General features: G+C 37.0%; 2 protein-coding genes across 11 annotated transcripts in view; both read right to left on the bottom strand.

Annotated features, from left to right (window-relative positions):
• The window catches only part of wu:fj29h11 (uncharacterized), a 120,890-nt gene extending 107,014 nt beyond the window's left edge, over window positions 1–13,876 (bottom strand). For 4 of the 10 annotated variants that reach the window (XM_067430104.1, XM_067430103.1, XM_067430102.1 and 1 more), the window contains exons 1-7: window positions 13,702–13,875; window positions 13,327–13,493; window positions 9,863–10,123; window positions 5,206–5,448; window positions 3,472–3,711; window positions 579–839; window positions 69–308 (exon numbers count right to left, since the gene is read on the bottom strand). In XM_067430104.1, the coding sequence (XP_067286205.1) occupies window positions 69–308; window positions 579–839; window positions 3,472–3,711; window positions 5,206–5,448; window positions 9,863–10,123; window positions 13,327–13,435 (1,354 nt within the window). In that variant the 5' untranslated portion in view covers window positions 13,436–13,493; window positions 13,702–13,875. Of the gene's footprint in view, window positions 1–68; window positions 309–578; window positions 840–3,471; window positions 3,712–5,205; window positions 5,449–6,257; window positions 6,578–9,862; window positions 10,124–13,326; window positions 13,494–13,701 lie in introns of those variants that run through there. The other 6 variants (XM_067430100.1, XM_067430101.1, XM_067430108.1 and 3 more) reach the window with 6 other exon arrangements.
• Window positions 13,877–14,364: 488 nt separating this feature from the next.
• LOC137055907 (sulfotransferase 2B1-like) lies at window positions 14,365–22,786 on the bottom strand. Its single transcript, XM_067429821.1, has 6 exons — window positions 22,600–22,786; window positions 19,919–20,130; window positions 19,691–19,817; window positions 18,025–18,119; window positions 15,826–16,006; window positions 14,365–14,912 (listed from the first exon to the last, which is right to left on the bottom strand). The coding sequence occupies exons 1-6, from the start codon at window positions 22,736–22,738 to the stop codon at window positions 14,803–14,805; spliced, it is 864 nt and encodes a 287-aa protein (XP_067285922.1). The 5' UTR covers window positions 22,739–22,786; the 3' UTR covers window positions 14,365–14,802.
• Between the last annotated feature and the right edge of the window lie 1,304 nt (window positions 22,787–24,090).

Raw genomic sequence — 24,090 nt, forward strand, 5'->3', positions numbered from 1 at the left:
TCATTTTTGGGTGAACTATCCATTTAATTTTATTGTATTTATTTGAGCCATATAAGTCAACAAATTACCAGTAGGTGTTGAAGCTTTAGGCATGTCACGCCTGTAGAAGATTTGGCCATTTTCTACGTATAGCTCTTGGCTGAGAGAGTCAATGAAATCAGCTATTGAGGAGAACCCTAGCTCTCTCCTTCGCAGAGGTCTCTTGTATCCCCTATTATAAAACTCAGTTAATTTTAAAAGAGGAATGCCTTCCTGGTGGCTTTTCACCAACTCCACGACATCTTCACATTTCTTTTTAAAGGCTTCATCTGTAAAATATGTGACAGCACCGTCAGGATAGACATTTGAAGATGGCTTTATAACAGAGCTCTACAATGAGTACAAACACATTAAAAATAGTGTTGATATTTCCCTGTGTAATAAAACATGAATCAACATCAATTTAAGTGTCTGGGTGCTTTTATTACATGGGAAAAAATCCACTACTTCGGGTTTAATCTTATCCTTCCATTTTTTTAGTTTCCTAGCTATAAAATGGGATTAATGGATATAAAAGCTGTATATTGTGAAATCAGTACCTGAAAGAATTATGTGTTTCTTGTGAAAGATCACACCATCTTTCACGATAAGAACCTTGCTAAGAGAGGCCACAAAAGCTTCCATCGACGGGAAACCAAGTTCAGCCGGCAAAAGGGCTTGCTTATGCTTATGTGCAAAGATGTCAGCTAATTTATCAAGAGGAATTCCTTCAGATTGTCTTTTCACTGTCTTGATGACTTTCTTATGAATTTCAGTCTTAGGAATGGCTTTTGGATGTTCCTTAACCAGCTCCACAGCGTCTTTAGAAATCCCATCAATGGGGGGAAGAAGAGAAAAGCATAAAAAACATATATGAGAACTACATGAGAGTGAATGACAGAACCCTTCATTTTATTGGCTTTATTATTTAAAGCTGCATTTACACTGCAGAACTTGATGCCCAGTTCAGATTTATTTATTTATTGTTGACGCCCGGCTCATATCTTTTAAAAGTGACCCATATCTGATATCTGCATTTGCACTACACTTTAGCTTCCACCAGATCGCCCTCCGTATTTAACTTAGCGCCTCTCGCAGTTCAAAACGCTTACGCTACATCTGATGACACTGCACACCAGTTACGTTTTCTTTTTTACCGATCTGGCGGAAGCTAGATAATTTACATTATAAAGTTTTAAACATGGATATTTTTCTTATTTTTCACAAACGGATCACTCCACTTCAGAAGGCCTTTATTAACCCCTGGAGCCGTGTGGAGCACTTATCATGGACAGATGCACTTTTATGATGGATGGATGCACTTTTATACTGGATAGATGCACTTTTATGATGGATGGATGCACTTTTATACTGGATAGATGCACTTTTATGATGGATGGATGCACTTTTATACTGGATAGATGCACTTTTATGATGGATGGATGCACTTTTATACTGGATAGATGCACTTTTATACTGGATAGATGCACTTTTATACTGGATAGATGCACTTTTATGATGGATGGATGCACTTTTATACTGGATAGATGCACTTTTATGATGGATGGATGCACTTTTATACTGGATAGATGCACTATTATGATGGATAGATGCACTTTTATACTGGATAGATGTACTTTTATACTGGATAGATGCACTTTTATGATGATAGATGCACTTTTATACTGGATAGATGCACTTTTATGATGGATGGATGCACTTTTATACTGGATAGATGCACTATTATGATGGATAGATGCACTTTTATACTGGATAGATGTACTTTTATACTGGATAGATGCACTTTTATGACGGATAGATGCACTTTTATACTGGATAGATGCACTTTTATACTGGATAGATGCACTTTTATGATGGATAGATGCACTTTTATACTGGATAGATGTACTTTTATACTGGATAGATGCACTTTTATGACGGATAGATGCACTTTTATACTGGATAGATGCACTTTTATGACGGATAGATGCACTTTTATGACGGATAGATGCACTTTTATACTGGATGGATGCACTTTTATACTGGATAGATGCACTTTTATACTGGATAGATGCACTTTTATACTGGATGGATGCACTTTTATGATGGATAGATGCACTTTTATACTGGATAGATGCACTTTTATGATGGACAGATGCACTTTTATACTGGATAGATGCACTATTATGATGGACAGATGCACTTTTATACTGGATGGATGCACTTTTATACTGGATAGATGCACTTTTATGATGGACAGATGCACTTTTATACTGGATAGATGCACTTTTATGATGGACAGATGCACTTTTATACTGGATAGATGCACTTTTATGATGGACAGATGCACTTTTATACTGGATGGATGCACTTTTATGATGGACAGATGCACTTTTATACTGGATAGATGCACTATTATGATGGATAGATGCACTTTTATACTGGATAGATGCACTTTTATGATGGATGGATGCACTTTTATACTGGATAGATGCACTTTTATGATGGATGGATGCACTTTTATACTGGATAGATGCACTATTATGATGGATAGATGCACTTTTATACTGGATAGATGTACTTTTATACTGGATAGATGCACTTTTATGATGATAGATGCACTTTTATACTGGATAGATGCACTTTTATGATGGATGGATGCACTTTTATACTGGATAGATGCACTATTATGATGGATAGATGCACTTTTATACTGGATAGATGTACTTTTATACTGGATAGATGCACTTTTATGACGGATAGATGCACTTTTATACTGGATAGATGCACTTTTATACTGGATAGATGCACTTTTATGATGGATAGATGCACTTTTATACTGGATAGATGTACTTTTATACTGGATAGATGCACTTTTATGACGGATAGATGCACTTTTATACTGGATAGATGCACTTTTATGACGGATAGATGCACTTTTATGACGGATAGATGCACTTTTATACTGGATGGATGCACTTTTATACTGGATAGATGCACTTTTATACTGGATAGATGCACTTTTATACTGGATGGATGCACTTTTATGATGGATAGATGCACTTTTATACTGGATAGATGTACTTTTATACTGGATAGATGCACTTTTATGACGGATAGATGCACTTTTATACTGGATAGATGCACTTTTATGACGGATAGATGCACTTTTATACTGGATGGATGCACTTTTATACTGGATAGATGCACTTTTATACTGGATAGATGCACTTTTATACTGGATGGATGCACTTTTATGATGGATAGATGCACTTTTATACTGGATAGATGCACTTTTATACTGGATGGATGCACTTTTATGATGGATAGATGCACTTTTATACTGGATAGATGCACTTTTATACTGGATGGATGCACTTTTATGATGGATGGATGCACTTTTATACTGGAGAATTAGGTCACTTGAACCATGCAATGTAAATGACAAATTACCTGTAGGTGTTGAAGCCTCAGGCATGTCACGCCTGTAGAAGATTTGCCCATTTTTTACATGCAGCTCTTGGCTGAGAGAGTCAATGAAAGCGGGTATTGAGGAGAACCCTAGTTCTTTCTTTCTCAGAGGTCTCTCATATGCCCTTCTGAAAAACACTGCTATTTTTGAGAGAGGAATGCCATCCGGGTGTCTTTTCACCAACTCCACGACATCTTTGCATCTCTTTTCAAAGTCTTCACCTGCAAAACATGACAGCACTGTCAGGATAGTGTCAGATATTGGAAGAAGGCATTCCCTGAAAATACTTTATTTTATAACCAGTGTTGGGCAGTAGCGTCGCTACAAGTACTGACGCTACTAGCTTAACTACATTTTTCAGTAGCGTGGTGGTAGCGTCTCTGTTTTCTCAATGAAATAGCTTTTCAGTAGCGAAGCTCTTCTGTTGATCAAGTAGTGCGGTAGCGTCCACACAAGCTAACGTTACATTTCCCCAAGCATTTCTGAGGATCAACCTCAAATTGGAAACACAACTGATAAGAACGCGGATATACTTCACTTTCTACGTTCCTTTCTGCCTCACTCAGACGCGCACAGATGCGCGCAAGCCTTTCAAAGTACTCATTGGCAGTGAGCGCGTAAAGACGGGATAGGCGCGTGCACATTCGCAATATCTAGTTGACGTTTTTTTCCCTAGCGCTCAATTCGCTGTTGCACGCGCATCGTCCGCGCGCTGACAAAAGAGAAACTGCAAAGTTTTAAAATCTATTGTGTCTCTTGAATAAACAACTCTTGTTAAAAGTATCGGGGTCCAGCCTGGCCACCTCTTGATATGAATGAATGAAACTTGTTTCATGTGTGTGGGAGATAGATCACACACACACACACACACACACACAGTCTACATGTTTTTAGAGCAGGTCTTAATTATTTTGCTACTGTACTTTCTGGACTGGACTTTTTTTGTACAAGTTGAGTTGTAAATTAACTTACAGTTTGTCCTGCAAAAGTGCCCGAGTCTAAATTGAGCATAAATGCAAACACACAGTTGTGTATGCATATCATACACATACAGATGAACACACACAAACACTCTTTAAACCAGGGGCCTATTGCACAATACTAGGATAAGGGATAAAGCCGGGATATTTTGGTTATCCCGGCTCAATTTATCCGCTAATATACAGTTATCTTTCATTATCGTTATTGTTCTTGGTGTGAGTTTGCCTTCAGGTTATGTTTACATGACAGCTGTGTACTAAATTTTGCATAAAAATTACAATATCACCAAGATATCCCGGCTTAATCCCGTATCCTAGTTTTGTGCAATAAGCCCCTGGTTTTGTTAATATTATGTATCACATGGTTTTGTTGCCGAATTGATTTCGGACAGGTTTTGAAAAACTAAAAAAAAAGTGTTGCTTGACTTTTATTGATCACTGAGATAGCATTGATATGAATGAAGTTGGTTCAATATAAAAATAAATAAAAAAAGTAGCTTAGATGTAGTAAACTACTTTTTTCAAGTTGCTGTAGCTTAGCTTGCTACATTTCCCAGGGGGGTGTAGTGAAGCTGAATTTAATGTAGCGTAATTGGTAGCTTAGCTCACTACATTTTCCAAGTAGCTTGCCCAACACTGTTTATAACATACAATTCAGCGACTGAAAATCTACTACAAGTACTATTAGTTTGAGAAATTATCCTTTGCTACATTACCAGAATTGGAGATCAGTACCTGTAAGAACCGTGATTTCCTTGTGAAAGATCACACCATCTTCCACCGTAAGATCCTGGCTAAGAGAGGTCACGAAAGCTTCCATTGACGGGAAACCAAGTTCAGCCGGCAAAAGGGCTTGCTTGTGCCTACGAGCAAAGATGTCAGCTAATTTATCAAGAGGAATTCCTCGAGGTTGTCCTTTTACTGTCTTGATGACTTTCTTACACATTTCTTTCTTATGACCGTCGTCCATATTTATATCTGTAAAAAAACAAGAACAAACATTATTGAGATTGAAACTAGTTTAAGACTTGGAGATTATCTTTACAATGAGATGCCTCAAAAGTTAAATAATCATCCTTAGGTGATAAAAATCGTAATACACATTAAAGGACCTGATAATTAATGCTGTCTATGAGCTGTTGACGTGACGTGGAAATGAATATAATTAGTATTGTCATTTAAAATGCAGTAAATGGTAAAACATTTCTTACATGGACCTGTTGATATAAAAACTGCTTTATCTTCAGATTTTTTTTTTTAAAAAAGCGTCTCAAGCATGGGTCAATAAATTACAACTTTCATAAATAAAAAGAAAAGCATTGAAATGTTAATAAATACTGTAGGCATCATTTTAGACATTCATTTTATTCATCCATATATTTCTAAAAGTGTAGGATCTTGTGAAATGTCCTGCGGTGTGACACAATATCCTGATTTAATTTCACGGACAATTTTAATTCTTTCGGTCACACCACAGGACACAAATTTTCACAAAACAGTGAAAGAAGTGACAAAGTTAGAGACCCCTTATGTTTTCACACTACATAATAACACGTTTTTATCTTCAAAAGTGGTGTTTTATTAAACTACCCATATAATATTTTACAATACAATACAATATTTAGTCGGTTACATATTAAATTAATCAGCAATAACAATGGCTTCACAGGCCATTTCACAAAATAATATTTCCGTATATTCTTTCTGACACTATTTATTCTAATGCGTGATCAAATAAACCTGACAACACTTGTGTTAGCATGTTTAAGGAATAGCATAGGTCTTACCCTGTGTATGTGCTCTGTCCAAACTGAATGGCTAGTTTACTGTGTGCTCCTTTATACTAGACTCTCTCATCATAAATATGCACAGCATCACGAGAAACAAAACTGAAACAAAGCATGCAATGTCCTACTCTCACTTCTTGTAAACAAAGCAAGCGTCCTGATAAAGATCCTACCTGACCGTTTGAACATGCGTGAGAAATGCTTAAAACGTTGCACGACTCGACTGCAAGCATATCAGCACAGTGTGAGCATGTAATGTGTTTGTGAGGAGTGATTAATGACGGCATGGGCTTCACTCTTAGGTTTCGGTTTCCTGCTCTCTCTCTCTCTCCTTCTCAGCTGATCTAATGCTCTCTGTGCTGAGAGGAGTCACGTGACTCTCCGCTCACCGTCTGTTGGCTTTCCAGCTGGAGCATTTCCTGAAATATGATACTGAACTGGCTTGCCTATTAAGGGGGCGATGAGGAAAACAAAAGCAGGTCATGATTGTTCGGCATGCAGGAAATACAAATACATGCCAGATTTTCCATCTGTCATTCAGGAGACGCTTTCATTCACAGCAACTTTTGGCCACCAATAACAAAAGCTGACATAATATGTTGAGATATATAAATAAATATTTAGTGATTTAGAGAAATTACACACAATCCTAGATATTTAATTAAAGGGGTTATGACATTGATTTTTGTATTTTATTATTATTTTAAAGCTCCACTGTGTGATATTTTCCCCCATCTAGCGGTGTAAAGGTTTATGACCATCCAGTGAATAATAGTTTCTGTTCCTATCAAATCCGATTTTGTTTTAACTCCTACGGTGGCCGATTTAGCCCAAGATTAACACGCCCAATCCCCCTCTTCACATTCGACACAGTGCCATCGAGTGTTAAAACGCTAAAGGCGAAGCTTGAATTTACGGGTATGTCCCTTGTAAGACTGAAAAAACTAGTAGATGCCGAAATGTCTGAATGAAGAACAAGGACTCTAAGAAAATAAAGGAAATTAACATCTGAACTGTCCCTCACACACCACTGGAGACGCAAGTCTCACCTCACTATCAGCTAATCTACATCTTTCCCTGTTGACCCACTCTCCCCCAATTCCTTCCCTCTCTCATGCTGAGATCACTGAAAATACACCCAGAATCTCTATATTACAATGTCAATCCACACAATACAGTATTATATGTGTTTGATATCGTTTGAAATGTCTCAGTGCGACTGGTACAAATATCTCAACTCCACAGAAGTTAACCAAAACATAATCAATGTTTTAAGAGTTTAGAGATATCTTGTCTTAGTTTGGTGGGTGTGGCTTTCAGCCATTTGGCCTTTACATCAACACAAGTCTTGATCAATGCAGATTCCCATTGTGAACTCGTGTTTACACTTGAAAGAGTTTGTGCATTTGTTTCTGGGTATTTAAGGGAATGTTGAGCTCAGGGCTCGACACTTTAAACCGGTCAGCCCGTAATGCTGGACGTCTCAAGATAGCCAGCATTACGTAATTTTCAGAATTCAGGTATATATTTCATTCTTTACTTCAGAGTATTTGATGTGAAGTATACCTTTGAATTGATCATGTAATTGGCTTTATACATTTACCTGACTGTTAATAAATTGTTACACTTTTATTGATTCTGACTTGCTCTGGAATTATTCAGGTTGGGCATAATTTCAACAAAGGGTTAAACGGAATAATTAAATGTGTAGTTAAACTATTAAATATAATGACCAAATAACCAAATGGCATTCTAACCCAAATTCTAAATTATGATTAAATGGAGTCAGATAGAGAAATTGGAATAAAATCCCATTTGCCCCGCTGAAAAGACCGAACGTGCAGCGACCTTCACCCGCCGATCGTTAGCCTCCATTGGGACGATTTGGGCGGCATTACACCCTCTTTGGCTACTGTACTTTCAAGATGGGGAGCAACATGGCGACCGGCATTCGAACCCCTCACCCGTATGAGTTTTCAATGGCATATTATAAACTCACGAGAATACTTTATGACTAGAAAGAAGTAAATATACATTAATGAGCACATATATTTTTGAAAGAACTAAGTGTTTTTAGCTAAGAATAAACTAAAAAAGTTACACAGTGTAAGTGTTGTCACAATACCAAAATTATGACTTCGATACGATACTAAAATATCGATATATCGATACTAAATCGATACCACAGTAAAAAAAAAAAAAAGATAAGATAAGATGCTTAATATGACAACAGAACTTGTTATTATTCATTGTTATTTTTTACTAAAAATTAATGTGGCCAGCATGTTCCTTAGGGTTGGGCATCGTTTTGATTTGAACAATTATTGATCAATTGATCAATTACTATTAAAATTATCTCACAAATGTTTGCTATCTCAATGTATTTTTTACAATGGGGTAATTGTGTTACAATAGCTTACACACAGCACAAGAAAGCTTGATTTCAAACGGTAAATTGAATTTAAAAAGACGAGTAAACAGTAATAAAATAAGAACTAATAAACAGATTACAAACAATAGCACAGATAAATGCAATAGAATAGAAGATACAAATTAAACAGACTGCTTTATTTTTTCAGGTAGGTCTAACATTCAGATAAGAAACTGAATTAAAAAAATGCATAGTAATTACATTTAAAACAACATTGGATAATGTTCTTTGTAAAAAAAAAAAAATTGTCTACAGATGAAACTATTAAAGTTACTCAAGTTGATCAGTCGAGAGCAGTTGATCGTTTGTCTTTTTGTAGTTTGAACAGCAAATGACTGCGGTCCCTTTAAGACTAACGCACGCATGGATCCTAAACACTGCTCCTGTTACTCGTTCTTCCTGAACTGTTTGCGACTGTGTTTACGTTAATACTCTTCCAGATGTGCACTGATAGTTCTTTGAGTGTATTTGACCAATAATAAGCTGGAAAAGGAAGCAAATGTTTGCACTTGTATCATGTCAGAGGCGGCTTTATTACGGTAGGCTATGTGTGTGCGCTTCAGATGTGAGCACGAAATCTGCGGGGATTAGTAGAATTAATTTATGTGCAATCCCGCGCGAAATTCAGACCGATCACTCACTAACACTAACACACTGTCATGAGGAAAAAGTCCAGCAGAACGCGCGTTCGCCGTGCTCAGAGGTTAACCGGGCTGAGTGAGAATATGCCGGTGTGTGTCAGCTCGCTTTCTGTCGGAGAGGAGAGCGCAGCTGGAATCCATACTGTAAAAACTGAGAATCGTATCGTGTCAGATATTCCAGTTTCGATACATATCGAAAAATATCGATATTTTTGACAACACTACACAGTGTAGCTTTAAACATGTCTCAATCATGGCACATTTGATTTCTCATGTCTCATGTTATTTATTTTATACAAAAATATTCATTAAAATGTTTCCCATAGATTCGAAAGCAAGGGGTGTATGTTTAAATAATAATGTGCGTTATTAAAAATGTCACATTTAAAGACATCTAGAGTTTTACCATATTTTACCATGCAGGCTATTCAAATACAAAACCTAAAAATAAGCAAGCAGTTATGATCTGCCATTCTATTATTTTTCAAGCCACAAAATGACTCTAATTTGCCTTTTTGCATTGGAATTCCTACCTTGACCTCTATGAACCGGGTTCATGGCTCTGATCATGTTTTTATTGTTAGTCCTTTCCACACACACTCGGTCCCCGAGCTGTTCAAAGAGATCCTGGAGTCCTGACAAACCATAATCGGTCAATGGTCCAAATCTCTTGCCATAGACTCTCCTGTACATGAAGGTCAACCTGGACACCTCGATTCCCTCTGGAACAGTTTGGATGAGGTTGACCACCTCCTCGTTCAGGGCTTGCAACGAAGGCCCTGATAAAGCCAGATCTGATTTTGCATTTTGATTAAACAATGTACAGCTGAGCAATATATATATATATATGGACACATGTATGTACACCGATCAGGCATAACATTTTGACCACTAATATTGTGTTGGTCCCCCTGACCCATCATGGACTCCTCTAGACCCTTGAAGATGTGCTGTGGTATCTGGCACAAAGATGTTAGCAGCAGATCCTTTAAGTCCTTTAAGTTGCGAGGTGGGGCCTCCATGGATCGGACTTGTTTGTTTAGCTCATCCCACAGATGCTTGACTGGATTGAGATCAGTGCCCGTATTTATCAAACATCTTAGAATTACTCACAAGAACACTGCTAAGAATTGACTTGAGTAAAAAAATTCTTGGCCCAAAGCTGCGCTTAATAGTTAGTTATCAAGCGTCTCAATCATACTTTAAGTGAAGTGTAGGACTAAATCTGTCAGTCTTAAGGCTGCAACATACTCCACAAGAACAGAGAAAAAAGTTCTCGCTCCCAGGACTGATCAAAATGACGTCATCTTGTTCTCGCAGCCCTGGTTTTAAGTTCTCACAGCTTGATCTCGACACATCGCCTGAGCAGAACTTTTTTCTTGCGGGTGTCTGAGAACTATCGTGTGATTGGTCATACATTTAAAGTGGGCGTGGTTAATGCGGAGAAACGCAGATGATCAGCACCTGCTTTTCTCGTGAAGTATGAATGTACGAACTTTGTTCTTGTTCTTGCCACCTCGAGAAAACGAACAAATTTCTTTGTTCTTGCAGAGTATGTTCCAAGCTTTAGAGTTGATTCACGACACTTTGCTGCGCCACAAACGCGATTTTGGATGATGTCATAGGCATGAACCAATCACTGAAGAGATGTCCTTATTTAAGAATATTCTCAGATAAATTCACATTGAATGGTGAAGTTCCTAAGAGGAGTTTACATCCAACACACATTTGACAATAAAGAGTTTTCAAGAGAATACATTATAATATACACATTAGAAGTGAAAGATAAACGTTTTCATCCATGTCTTAATTACAATTTTTAAACTGGTGAGCTGTTAACTGACCTGCCTTTATATAGCCTAGATTTCTTTAATATAATCAGCCATCATGGGTTCCAAAAGAAAACCGAACCGGCGGGAGGAAGAGGCGATCGCTACTGCTGCTGAATTACTCAAACAGCGTTTTTTAATTATTATAAAACCCAACATTAACCAGCGCTGAAAAAGATGATGCCTGTGTCCAAACGATACCGATGAACTGCTCGTCGTCAAACATTTCGAACACATTCTCCTTCTCCTGAAAGATTCACACACATCTCTGTCTCCTCAGCGCCATCACTGCCCCTACTGGACACTCCTGACCACTGAGAGACCTCTCGAGCCGTCTTAAATAACTGGGAGAGTAAGAGGGATTCTTAACTTTAAGAAATTCATAACTTGCTTTTATACTTAAGTTTAAAAGTAGGAGTACATTTCATGAATTCTCAGCACTTAAGACTAAAATAGCACTTTGAGAAGCTTGATAAATACGTGCCCTGAGGAATTTGGAGGCCGACTCAACGCCTCAAACTCGTTCCCTGTAAGCTGCGCACTTGTGATGCCACGGCCGCGCAAAAAGAATAAAATGCAGACGCGAAATGAGGGGAAAAATCCATTTGATTGTAGTTTAAATGAGAAATAATTGCAGTGCTCTGTTCATCCGCTTTAGAGTTAGTTTCCCTATGAATGCGGTTTACATGGTCAAAGCAAATGATGTCGCGTGTGAGTCCAAATACCTCAATATGAGAGGCAACGTTTATTCAGCCGCTAGCGCCATCACTTCCGCTGGGTGAGGTCAAAACACACGATACACAGATCATCTCAGTTTGCGTTCGCAATGGGATACAAGCGAAGTGATGTCTCACGCGTATCGTACACCATATCGTGTATTTTGACCTCACCCAGAGGAAGTGATGGTTGTTGGACATAGTGTTGTATTTGAGGTAAAAAAAAATACCTCAAATACTGTTGTGTTTCTGGCAGAAAGCAATCGTTTCGTGTCTTAAGACATCAATGTGTCTCCACGAGCCTCAGGGTTTAATATGGATTCGTATGTCTGTGTGTGTTTTTTACTCTCATAGAAATACACCCCATTGACACGCATTATACGAGCAACGGCTGAGTTAAAAATCTTCATTTGTGTTCTCCTGAAGAAACACACACACCGACATCTCGGACGCCCTGGGGGTCAGCAGATCAACATCACAGGCTCAATTTTGGGTGAACTATCACTTTAAAACTAAGTAAGAATTGTCTTTTCAAATGTTTTTTACTTTGCACTAAAGGAGAGAAACCCAATACTTTAAGCTTCTTCTTTGTTAAAGTCTCTGCAGCTAGTGTACTTGAATTTTATTTATCTGCAACATTACGTTGTATAATTACAGTTTTGTACAATGAACGTTCTCAAAACTACATACGTTTCTTTCTTTCTTTCTTAAATACATTTAGCAGTTTGGCTTTCTTTGGCTCTGTGTAACCTGTTCTAAAATGGTTCTATTATAATTTATATATCATGATTCGTATCGTTATCGCAAGAGGCTGCAATGTATATCGCAATATGGATTTTAGGCCATACCACCCATCCTGCAACTGCAATCGCCTGTCGCAAACTGAGCTGCTCTGTGTATTCTGACAGCTTTCTATCAGAACCAGCATTAACTTCTGGAGCAGTTTGAGCTCCAGTAGCTCGTCTGTTTGATCGGACCCCACGGGCCAGCCTTCGCTCCCCACGGTCATCAATGAGCCTTGGCCGCCCATGACCCTGTGGCCGGTTCTCCACTGTTCCTTCCTTGGAGCACTTTTGATAGATACTGACCACTGCAGACCGGGAACAGCCCACAAGAGCTGCAGTTTTGGAGATGCTCTGACCCAGTCGTCTAGCCGTCACAATCTGGCCAAACTCGCTCAAATCCTTACGCTTGCCCATTTCTCCTGCTTCACACACATCAACTCTGAGGACTAAATATTCACTTGCTGCCTAATATACCCCACCCACTAACAGGAGATGAAGAGATGACCAGTGTTATTCACTTCACCGTAATTATGTAATGCCTGATCGGTGTGTGTGTAGTGTGTATATATATACATATACATATATATATATATATATATATATATATATATATATATATATATATATATACACTGTCACAAACTAGAGAATATGAGATGTATAGTACTTTGATCTGATCCTGACGTCGAGGGCCGCTCTTCATCCGGGGCCTTTGCCCTCACCAGGGGCCCTTGATGTCTCTGAGGGCCAGGGCTCAGTTCCTGTTTGTCTGCCATCGTCTTCTGATCTTTCTCTTCTCATCTAACACGAGATATTCTCCAGGTATAAACCTCACTGGGAGTTCAAACAAAACCATTTCAGTTCAAACTTCACTCAGAATATCTTAATAAAAAGATAAAATCTTCAAATATAAAATCCTAGTCATGTTTAACTGAATTGTGGCTTTTAATATGTTTAGTCAGTGCAGAAATTGATTAACGATCTGTTACTTAAAACTGGATTTTTCCAAAAGTGGATGCAGTTTTGCGATTAAAATAAATACCTCGAGAAATGTTGCGCCCGTTCTAACCTCTAACTGTAATACTAATCTTCTCATAACCTATAATAATGTTTAAGGCCGGTTATATTGAATTGTACATCTGTTATTTGGACGCCAAAACATGTGAATGAGTCTGACTCCGGATTTATTCTCTGAACCAAAGCGCGAGATGTCTCTAAGCTTCTTCTTCAATGGTTTCGTTCCGTTGGGAGTTTATCATTAGAGGAGCAGCGCCGCCCTCTGGTGTTGTGGAAGCATATCGCTCATGTTCCCAAGTTTGTCCCTCAGGAATTTGAAAGCTCATTATACATAACCCAGTATGTATTTATTAAACTTACGGCCATTATTAATTAAAATGTATGTAACTTAATCTAGAAATCCAATACCAATCTTCCAAGGTTTCCGAGAAACTTAAAACTGGACGGTTAATAAACAGAACTGCATGCGTCTCGCGGAAGAACATTGTGGCCGGAGCTTCTTCTCTGTTTATGTCTATGATGAGTCACGTAAGGTATTGTGCTCCTCCGCAGCGGTTGGACTAAAATAGTCCGAATATAAACACTAATTATAGGTCTACAATAGTGATTCAAGACAACACAAAAACACGCTTTAGAAGATTATGTACTCGTTTATTATATACATTTTGTAAATTTTACATTGTAACTTATCATAGGCATCTCATACTAAAACATTTTTTTAGATCTAATGTAAGTTAACTAACTGAATGATTTTACTAGCATTAAAGGTTAATAAATGCTGTTAAAAAATAATATTACTCTTATAGTTAATGTAACTTATTGTAAAGTGTTACCAAATCACATTGAAATAGTAAGTAAGCTTGATTAACAGAAATAAATCAGTCACTCTTGTTAAGAATATATACTTTTATTCAAAAGGAGAAATGTTAATATTCTTCTTTAAAACAGTCCTTTTAATAAGGTACCTTAAGGAATGTGTTAGAGGTACTCAGATCATAACCCCTTTATGATCTATTTTAAATGTAAAACAGTAATATCATGTAGAATAATGTCTGTTGAAAGTCTGTTATATAGACGAGGGTTTATCAGGTTATTAAAAGAAGGTGAGGTTAAACAAATGTATTTTTCAGTCCCAAGGAAATCTGAATTTCACATCTTTCATCTTGTCTTTGTACACAGCATCAAATCGCTGCTCTTGAGCCTCGGTGAAAAGATTCTTCCAGTCGCCTGCGATTCCTGACGGGATAAAAGAAGAGATTACAGAAACATAAACAACTGCACACAAGATATTTGTTCTTGTTTTAAAGCATAAACTTACTTAATTTTGTTAAATTTCACAGAAAACAAGACTTGATTTCTTCATTGTGCATGTCATTAAATGTCTCTTGATTTAAGGATGTTTTGAATTTGTGCTGGAAAACAAAAATCCTCAGGGAAAAATACATTTTCTGCTGTGTATGCAATTAAATGTAGGTTTTATTTTTTGTTTTGCTTTATAGTTTATTCTGTTTTACTTGTTCTGACTTTAATGGTTGAAATGTTCTGACTCTCATTGATCTTCTGAACACAAATGAAGATATTTAGTGATGAAATGGAAAGATTGCTGTCCTCCATTGACAGTCTAAGCAACTTCCACTGATACTTCAGAAAGTTCATAAAGAGATTATAAAACTGATCCTTATAAATCGAGCGGATTATTCCAGATGTTCTGAAGAGACTCTGTGGCTTTATATGAGAAAGGAAAGTCTGACAGGTTTGAGCAACATTACGGTGAGGAAATGATCCCAGAAATCTCATTAATGGGTGAACTGGCCCTTTAAGTGTCTGATCTACTGTTGATTTATTCATACAACATTTGACAAAGACCATGTCATTTTGCATTATACAGGAAATTACATTTTTATGAATGAATTCTGCAGTTCTGTCAACATTTTCTGTATCACAGAAATCATAAGGGCCTGATTTGATGCCATGATATGGATTTTAAGACGCTCTGGTCCAATTTAAGACACCTTTAAGGCCTTAAATTGCGGAAGGTCAAGTTAAGACTTTTTAAGACCCGTGAAATCCCTGATAACACACTTAAAGCATGAAAGGATGAGTAAATTGTCCTTTTATTTTAGCAATCCCTTTAAGAAGAATTAATTACCTTTTCTGAGGAATTCAGATTTCTTTTGGTTCATATATTCCTCAGGAACCAGAGAAAAGTTGGACATTTTGTTTTGCTTCATGTTCTTGAAAACGCAGTGGTCAGCGATCTTCTCCGTCACGTCCGGCTTCAGAGATTTCCCGAGAAACTGGGCGATTTTCTCCACCGATCCTTTCAAATCCTGCCGAAGATTTGAATAAAGACAAGCTTATATCATCTGTGGTGACGACAGCATGAAAACAGGCTGTAAATGTTCTGTAAAGAAATAATAAAAAAATGTAAACAGTGTCAATATGATTATTTCGTGATGTACACGTTTACAGACGCTTCACATTCGAGTTATATTGAGTATAAATCGCAATTAATCACATCTAACATAGAAGTTTGTGTTAATATATACATAATATAGGTGTGTGTGTACTGTGTATAATTATGTGTATAAAAACACACACATATATAAAAAATATTTGCATGTATATAATTTATTATATATAAATATAGACATTTTATATATAAATATAACAAATATTTCTTAAATATATACATGTATGTGCATGTATTTATATGTATATAACTATACACAGTAAACACACACATGTATATATTAACACAAACTTCTATGTTAGATGCGATTACATATTATAAATCTTAGTTGAGATTTAATATCTTCTGCTGAAGTTTTTTCTAGCATTGCAAAAATAAGGAAAGAAAAGTGTGTGAAAAATACCACATATATGGATAAGAAAAAGTATGTGAACCCCTTGAAGAAAATGTGATTTATAATAATAAAATAAGAGGGATCATACAAAATGCGTGTTATTTTTTTTTAGTACTGAATAAGATATTTTTTTACATAAAAGTTGTTTGTATACAAGACAAAAAAAACAGCTGAATTTATTAAAATGACCTGTGCAAAAGTTTACACACTCTTGATTTTCAATACTTTGTCATTCCCTGATGATCCCTGATGAATATGATTAAAGTTATTCAACTTATTATACAAATAAAATCTATGAATTAGGTCTTATTTAATTCTATAAACTATAATACTGATCTGCCAACATTGTCGCTTATATGATAAATTAAAATAAGCTGATAACATCACTGTTTTCTCCAGTACGACTGTACAGCCAAATCTAATTTTGTCGCAATATTATCCTGTTTGACACTGTGAAGCTGCTTTGACACAATCGTGATTGTAAAAGCGCTATATAAATAAAGTTGATTGATTGATTGATTGATTGATTGATGATCCGTTCGTGTGCGTGTGCGTGTGCGTGTGCGTGTGCGTGTGCGTGTGTGCGTGTGTGTGTGTAGAACAGTTCATGACCTCAAGGCTAGATTATTGTAATGCTCTACTGGGTGGTTGCCCTGCTCGCTTAATAAACAAACTCCAAACAAACTTTGGCTTTTGGCTTGCTCAGTAAGGACACTAAATATTCAACTATATTATTTTATTCTGCCTGCATTGTCACTATATGATAACAGAACTGAGGATATCACTGTCTTCAAATTCTGTTGCATTATTGTCCTATTAACACTGTGAAGCTGCTTTGAAATCAGCCTTGTAAAAAGCGCTCTATCATACACCGTCGGTGTACGAATGCGTGAATGTGAGAAAATATGCAAAGCGCTTTGGATGGCCATAGGTCTGTTGAAATCGCTATATAAATGCAGTACATTTACCATTTAAATAAAGTTGACTTAACTCACACACACACACACACACACACACACACACACACACACACACACACACACACACACACTATCAGGGAACAACACACAGGATTAAGAGTCAAGGCTTTGAACCGTTCATAAACTTCTTAACGGGGTCCTTTATATAAATTCAGCTGTTTTTGGTCTTGTTTGACCAAATGTAAGCATCTGTCATGTAAACTATCTTTTTGTATCTTCAATATTTTGTATGATCCCTTTGCTTTTGTTCAGATTCTGCAAGTGGTGTCTTGCAGCTGTATGCAAGTGCAGGAATGTTTGAGGATGAGAGCCTCTCTCTCTCTCTCTCTCTCTCTCTCTCTCTCTCTCTCTCTCTCTCTCTCTCTCTCTCTCTCTCTCTCTCTCTCTCTCTCTCTCTCTCTCTCTCTCTCTCTCTCTCTCCTCCTCTCTCTCTCTCTCTCTCTCTCTCGTTTGTAAAGACTGACAGGAGTAATAAAGATAAAGCCATAAACTCAAGCTTACAGCGATCATCTCCTCATAGAACATGTACAGTATGGACTCATGATCTTCAGCTGTGAGCCAACCTTTCACATGATCAAACCAGGAGCCAAACATGACTGTGGAGAGAAGAAATCACGCTTAATATGTCATATAACTTATATATATATATTTATTTTTATTTTTTTAAGTTCACTTTTTTCGCTTTAGCAATAATCTTTAGCAATAATCTTCTCAAAAAAAGATATCAAAATTCAGGTTTACCAGTTTAAATTTCATTTTCAGGTCTATAGGAGTAATATATATATATATACTCCTATAGTTGATGTGTGACTGGGGTTGTTTGGGAACTATAGGCAGGAGGATCGATAACGTTGAACTTTGGCATTTAAACCTTTGGTTTGTTTGCTCTAGTAAGAACATCCCAGCTAACAACAATGTGAATTATCGGACACATTATTTCTGAACGGTCTCTGAATGTTCAAAACGTCCTTTAAAAAATATTTTTTATGGTTGTTTCTATGATTAATTCTTCATATTATTCTTTATCCATGCAGCAATACTCATATTCAGTAGTTTTCAAACGGAAACGTCTGGAGGAAAAAAAATTGAAAAATTAATGAGATTAAAATAAATACACAAGTTATTAAATTAACATGAAAATGTAAAATAAAATTATAATAAAATGTAAAAGAAAATGCTTTATTATATTTATTTAAATTTAAATGAATTAAAATAAGTATTATGAATATATATTTATTATTTTTATTTATTTATATATTTGCTAGAGAAAAAAGTAACCAAATAAATTTGATGAATTAAATAAATAAGTGATTTATTTTTGAGTTCTGCTCATACTCATGTGATCTGCTCTGAACATGCACGTGTGTGGCAACGTCCCTTTCATGAGACATGCTTTTCTATTTCCTCTTCTGCTGTGGTGTGATATCCTGTTTAATACGTCGCATAAGCTCTAGACATGGTAAAAATGCTCATTAGACTCGTTAGTGTTAAAACCACTACGTTTAGCTGTGCTTGAATTTTTTGTTTTGACATGATCAGCTCTGAACATGGGTGTAAATATTGGCACGATCATGCTTTTGCTCTTCCATCTCGTGCACAGCTCTTCTTCTCTTCTTTTGCTCTTCTGACAATATAATTCAGCAGATTAATACAAATTTACTTAAAGGCACAATATTTAATATTTTTAAATCAAAATACCCAAAATCCACTAGATCAGTGTTATATATTGTGTGTCGACTTGTGTACATTATCATTGATGGACAGAAACTAATGATTGTTCTCCAGCTCAACATACTTAGTCTTATTGTTTAAATCTGGTGTTGTTGATTTGTGTGACATGATAAAGCAGCGCTGCGTTACACACACACGCACACACAGGAGCGGAAGAAGCGAAAGCACTCGCGGCAGAATAAAAGCTCCGCCCACTCAAGAGTCAAGACACGCCCCTGTTCTGTATAAGAGACGAAAAATTACATATTGTGCCTTTAACTATTCTGATACCTAAACAAAATGAACAAAAAATTATTTTTAATTCATCACTTCTCTGTCTGGCTGGAATTCACTGCATTTTAACCCTCTGGTGCTGTTTGGTCATTTTTAAAGACCAGATAACTTTCAATAGCTGGGATATTGGCGCTGTGGATGAGAACGAGAGCTGAATTCCTACTGTTTCCGTCAAGGAACTTCTCCATGAACTCGTCTTGAGTGCCCGGGTTCACCAGGTACGAGGCCATCCCATAATAGTGATATGAAGACGTGAACACATCCTTCGGGTTACGCATGACATACAGAACCTGAAGCACAGCGAGAGCAAAACATGCAAAAGAGGCACTTTATCAAACAGTCACAATGATGAGGATTTATTACATCTTAAAGTGCATGTGAGCGTTTTTACCCTGGGCTTTATCTTGAAGTAAGACTCGTTCATCATTCGGTGATGGAAGTGAGTAGCAAAGATGCGAGGCGACGGCCTCTGCTCCAAACTGAGCAGAATCGCGCGGTGTTCCTCCAGCCACGGCACTCGGTCCCAGTTCGGCACCGTCAGCACAGGCGTCATATCGCCCTCGCTCACTATCAAGGGCACGACCTCCTGCATCCATGTTGTGCCTGAGCCCAAAAAACACGGGTCAGTGACATGATTCTGTGCCATCTATTGATTTAGCCAAAAACACTGACATTCATATTTAAAAGTAAAGGTTCTTTATTGGCATTGATGGTACCAGTATCCCTTTAAATGGCCTAGTTTCCTAGTGTGTGCCAGTTTGATAGCTGCTACTGATTATTTTCACCTGTGTTTCATTTAGCTCGCTTTTTGTCTATACATATAACCTTTAGTTTCAAATGCCGATGGTTATGCCGCCTTCACGTGTTATCGGAATTATCATAAATATGAGTTTCAGAGGTAAAAATTGCACATGAACGGCCTCTGGTGTCATGTTTACCACTGGGACGTTCAGAAATAATTTTGATACCCAAGTTCCCGAGATGGCCGTGGCATAACTGTTAAAAATGGCGGATGGGAGACAGGTGGCAGGTGTTTTATTAGTTTTTTCCCACAACAATTGAATTCTTGTCTTTTTGTTACAGTAGTACATATATACATAAATTAATAATCATTTGAAGCATATTGTGTATCTAAAAATCGCATCTAGTTGACCATCATTTCAGAATAGTGAGCAAGCTGACTATCTAGATTCTAGATAGTGTGGTAAAGCAGTTATACAACAGGATCATGTATGGCTGAAAACTATTGCCATTTGAGTCTTTAAGCAGCCTTATCTTGTCTACATTATGCCTTTATTGTGAATGTGATTATAAACTATATGCTTTCGTGTTGTGCTGCTGTGTTTGCCAGGTATTATGATTTTCTGGGACCGGGAAATGACTGAAATAGTTATAGTGTTAAAATAAAATTTTCCAAAGACGCACAAAAGTATGAACCTGGCGTCCTCCATTCTTTCCGACAACAAAGCGCCTGAACACAACAAGCTCGTGATCACGACTTCTGAAGTGGGAAGTAGGAAACTTCTGATAGCACGTGAAGGCGGCATTACTCTGCATCAGACTCTATTCCTCTGGGATCATCAGAGTCTCTGAAGCTCTTCCTCTGAAACTGGACTGATTCGGACCTTCAACCGTTGGTTCTCATTGAAGTCCATTATGTGGAGAAAAATCCTGGAATGTTTTCCTCAAAAAACGTCATTTATTTTCGACTGAAGAAAGGAAGACATTAAAATCTTGGATGAGATGGGGGAGAGGAAATTATCAGGAAATTAGTAATAGTGCAAGTATAAGTACATTCTGGAAGAGATAGATATTTTGTTACAGTACTTACAATAAATCAGTGAAACCGATAGGGTTGGGAAGGTTACTTTTAAAAATGTATTTCACTACAGATTACAAAATACATGCTTTAAAAAGTAATTTGTAATGTATTTCATTAGATTAGTAAGTTTTGTGACTTAATCTAGATACTTTACAATACTTTGGAATACTAATAAGGCATAGGGGACTTGGTTTTCCTCTGCAGATTATTTTAAACAACCTGTGTTTTCTACAATATTTGTTGAAGCAAAACAAATGCAGACAATCTTAGAAAAAGATGGGGGGTGTAAACTTGTTGAATTGGATAAACAGGGAAATTTATCCAAATGTATTTATGATGATCCCAGATCCCTCTTATTCTGTTAAAAGTATTACAAATGTGCATATTCTGCAAGGGTTATGAATCTTATAAGCAGAACTGTACGTTAGGATGATTTTGCGGAGAATTACCAATTATTGTTTACATTAATTGCCCGTTACAGTTTACATTAATTATTAAATTAATCACTTTTCGGATGTAGCACAAAGTAAAAATAGCATATTTTCTTAGTGATAAATGATATTTACACCAAGTGCAAATAGCTGTAGATGCTACTTACTAAGTGAAAATAGTGATTTTTTTACAAGTATTTATAAGTAGCAGTTCTTTGCAATCTGTGTAAATAGTGATTTGATGCTATTTATACTTTATTTTGACAGATACAATTTACACCTCAGTATTGTTGTGCATTAACAGGATGCAATAATAACAAAGAATCTGAATTATTAGATTTATTAAAATTATTAAACGAATCCCGCATTAATGGGACAATAAAAGCCCTCCCTACACCTACCCAGTATTATTACTAAACATTTTCTTAATTGTTATTGAAAGTAAATGCCTTTCCGATGTGATATGTAATGGCCAAAGGGGAGAAGAGCGAGAACTTGGTGTCAATACACTCGTTTAAAATGGTTTAATGTACCAATGGCGTAATAATATAGAACTCAAATGTTGTATTTTTAAATGCTAACTAGTTACATGTATTTGGTTACTACGATCTGTCATTATATGGAGAAGAGCCGCTTTGACATCCCTGAAAGTGGAAACCGATGTGAGTTTCAATCAGAATACCAGAGATAAACCAAAACAAACAAAAAAACAAAAAAAGTGATTGCATGATATATTGTTGCAGTCTTGACGAACTACACAACAACAACAACGCCCACAGTTTTACAATTTTACAGCGTGACCAAACTCTCCAAACTCACCGGATTTGGGATAAGTGACGATCAGGATGTCATCCGGACGGAAAGTGAACTCCTCGCAGTATTTCAGACTTTCAGGAGGGTGTAAATGCGTCGGCACATAAACCCCTTTATACACCGAGTACAGCTCTGCCTCTGTCATTTTCTGAAGCAAAGAACAAACCACAAACTACAGCTGAGAGCTGATGTTCATCGTGTAATACCGCGAGAACTCCAGGAATCCGCGGATGTGGTGTATGGCAAGCCGCCTTCACCTTCAAACAAAATAAGATTTTTTAAATTTATTTTTTAATATCAGGAACTACCAAGTAGTGCACAACACAACAACATTTAAAAAGCAAACATAAATTAACAACATAACGAAAAAGCCACAGCATACCAGAAATGCTCCCGACCACTAGGGGGCACTCGCAGCGCGGTAAACTTACTTTTCTTTTCGTAATTTTTCTTGACAATAAATGCCTTTCCCACTAATATAGGATCGGAAAAGGGAGTAGAGCTAGTTTAGCAAAAGGCGGATTCGAACATCAGCTAGATTTGTAAAAACTTGATGCCAAGTGTATTAGCGCTACACTATAACCACAGTAAACGATTCTGTGTTTTCCGTAATTTTGTCAGGCCCAACCAGACATTTAGTAAACAAGGCGATATATTTGTACTTAATGTAAGTGGCGTCTACTCCAGTAAAATTTTTGTGGGAGAGGACCCACCCACATTTTTTTGCTTCTGACACCCGTGTATGTAACAATTATATATCGACATGAAATATGAATTAAAAATCACCTACATGCGTTATATCACCATACTTATATTCGAGAATGCTTTGACCCGCTACCACGGCGCATGACGCCAAAAGGGAACGTCTGCCAATTCCACTATGTGGTTCAAATGTATAATTTGTAATAAAGGTGCACTATGCAACTTTCCCTCCACTGGAGGGCGCCTATTCAAAACAAATGCGTAGTTTGATGACGCAAAGTGTAAGCGCAACATCCTACTTCACATCACAGCCGCTGGAAAGCAGGACTCGGGCAGAAATCACGTTCATGCATGCGGTTATTAACGTTACTGTAGTGTAAAACCCAAAACCAATTGTAACGCAGATATGACGCAATTGACAGGCGACTTCCTCAAACGCTATGCTGACTCGTCCCGGTCCTTAGTTAAAATAGCAATTTTCTCACAATTTACAAATAGTTGGATTTACATGTTCAAATTCCTAAGTTGTGTTAAAAATCTTTTAATTAATAGAAATTATACGTCTCAATCATTTTACAGCACTCTGAGAGCCCCCTAGTGGTCGGAAGGATATCCGTTGTGTTGTGAACTTATGTTTGCTTTTTAAATTTTTTGTTTTGTGCACTACTGGGCCACTGTAGGAACTACATTTCCACTAGTAAAAACTATAATTCTTGATATCTGTAATTGTATTTTCACTAGTGAAATCTCACCATATACTGAATTGATCAAGAATTGATTTCTTACTAGTTCCAA

The sequence above is a fragment of the Pseudorasbora parva genome, chromosome 21 (assembly GCF_024679245.1).
Source record: "Pseudorasbora parva isolate DD20220531a chromosome 21, ASM2467924v1, whole genome shotgun sequence".
Taxonomy (NCBI): domain Eukaryota; kingdom Metazoa; phylum Chordata; class Actinopteri; order Cypriniformes; family Gobionidae; genus Pseudorasbora; species Pseudorasbora parva.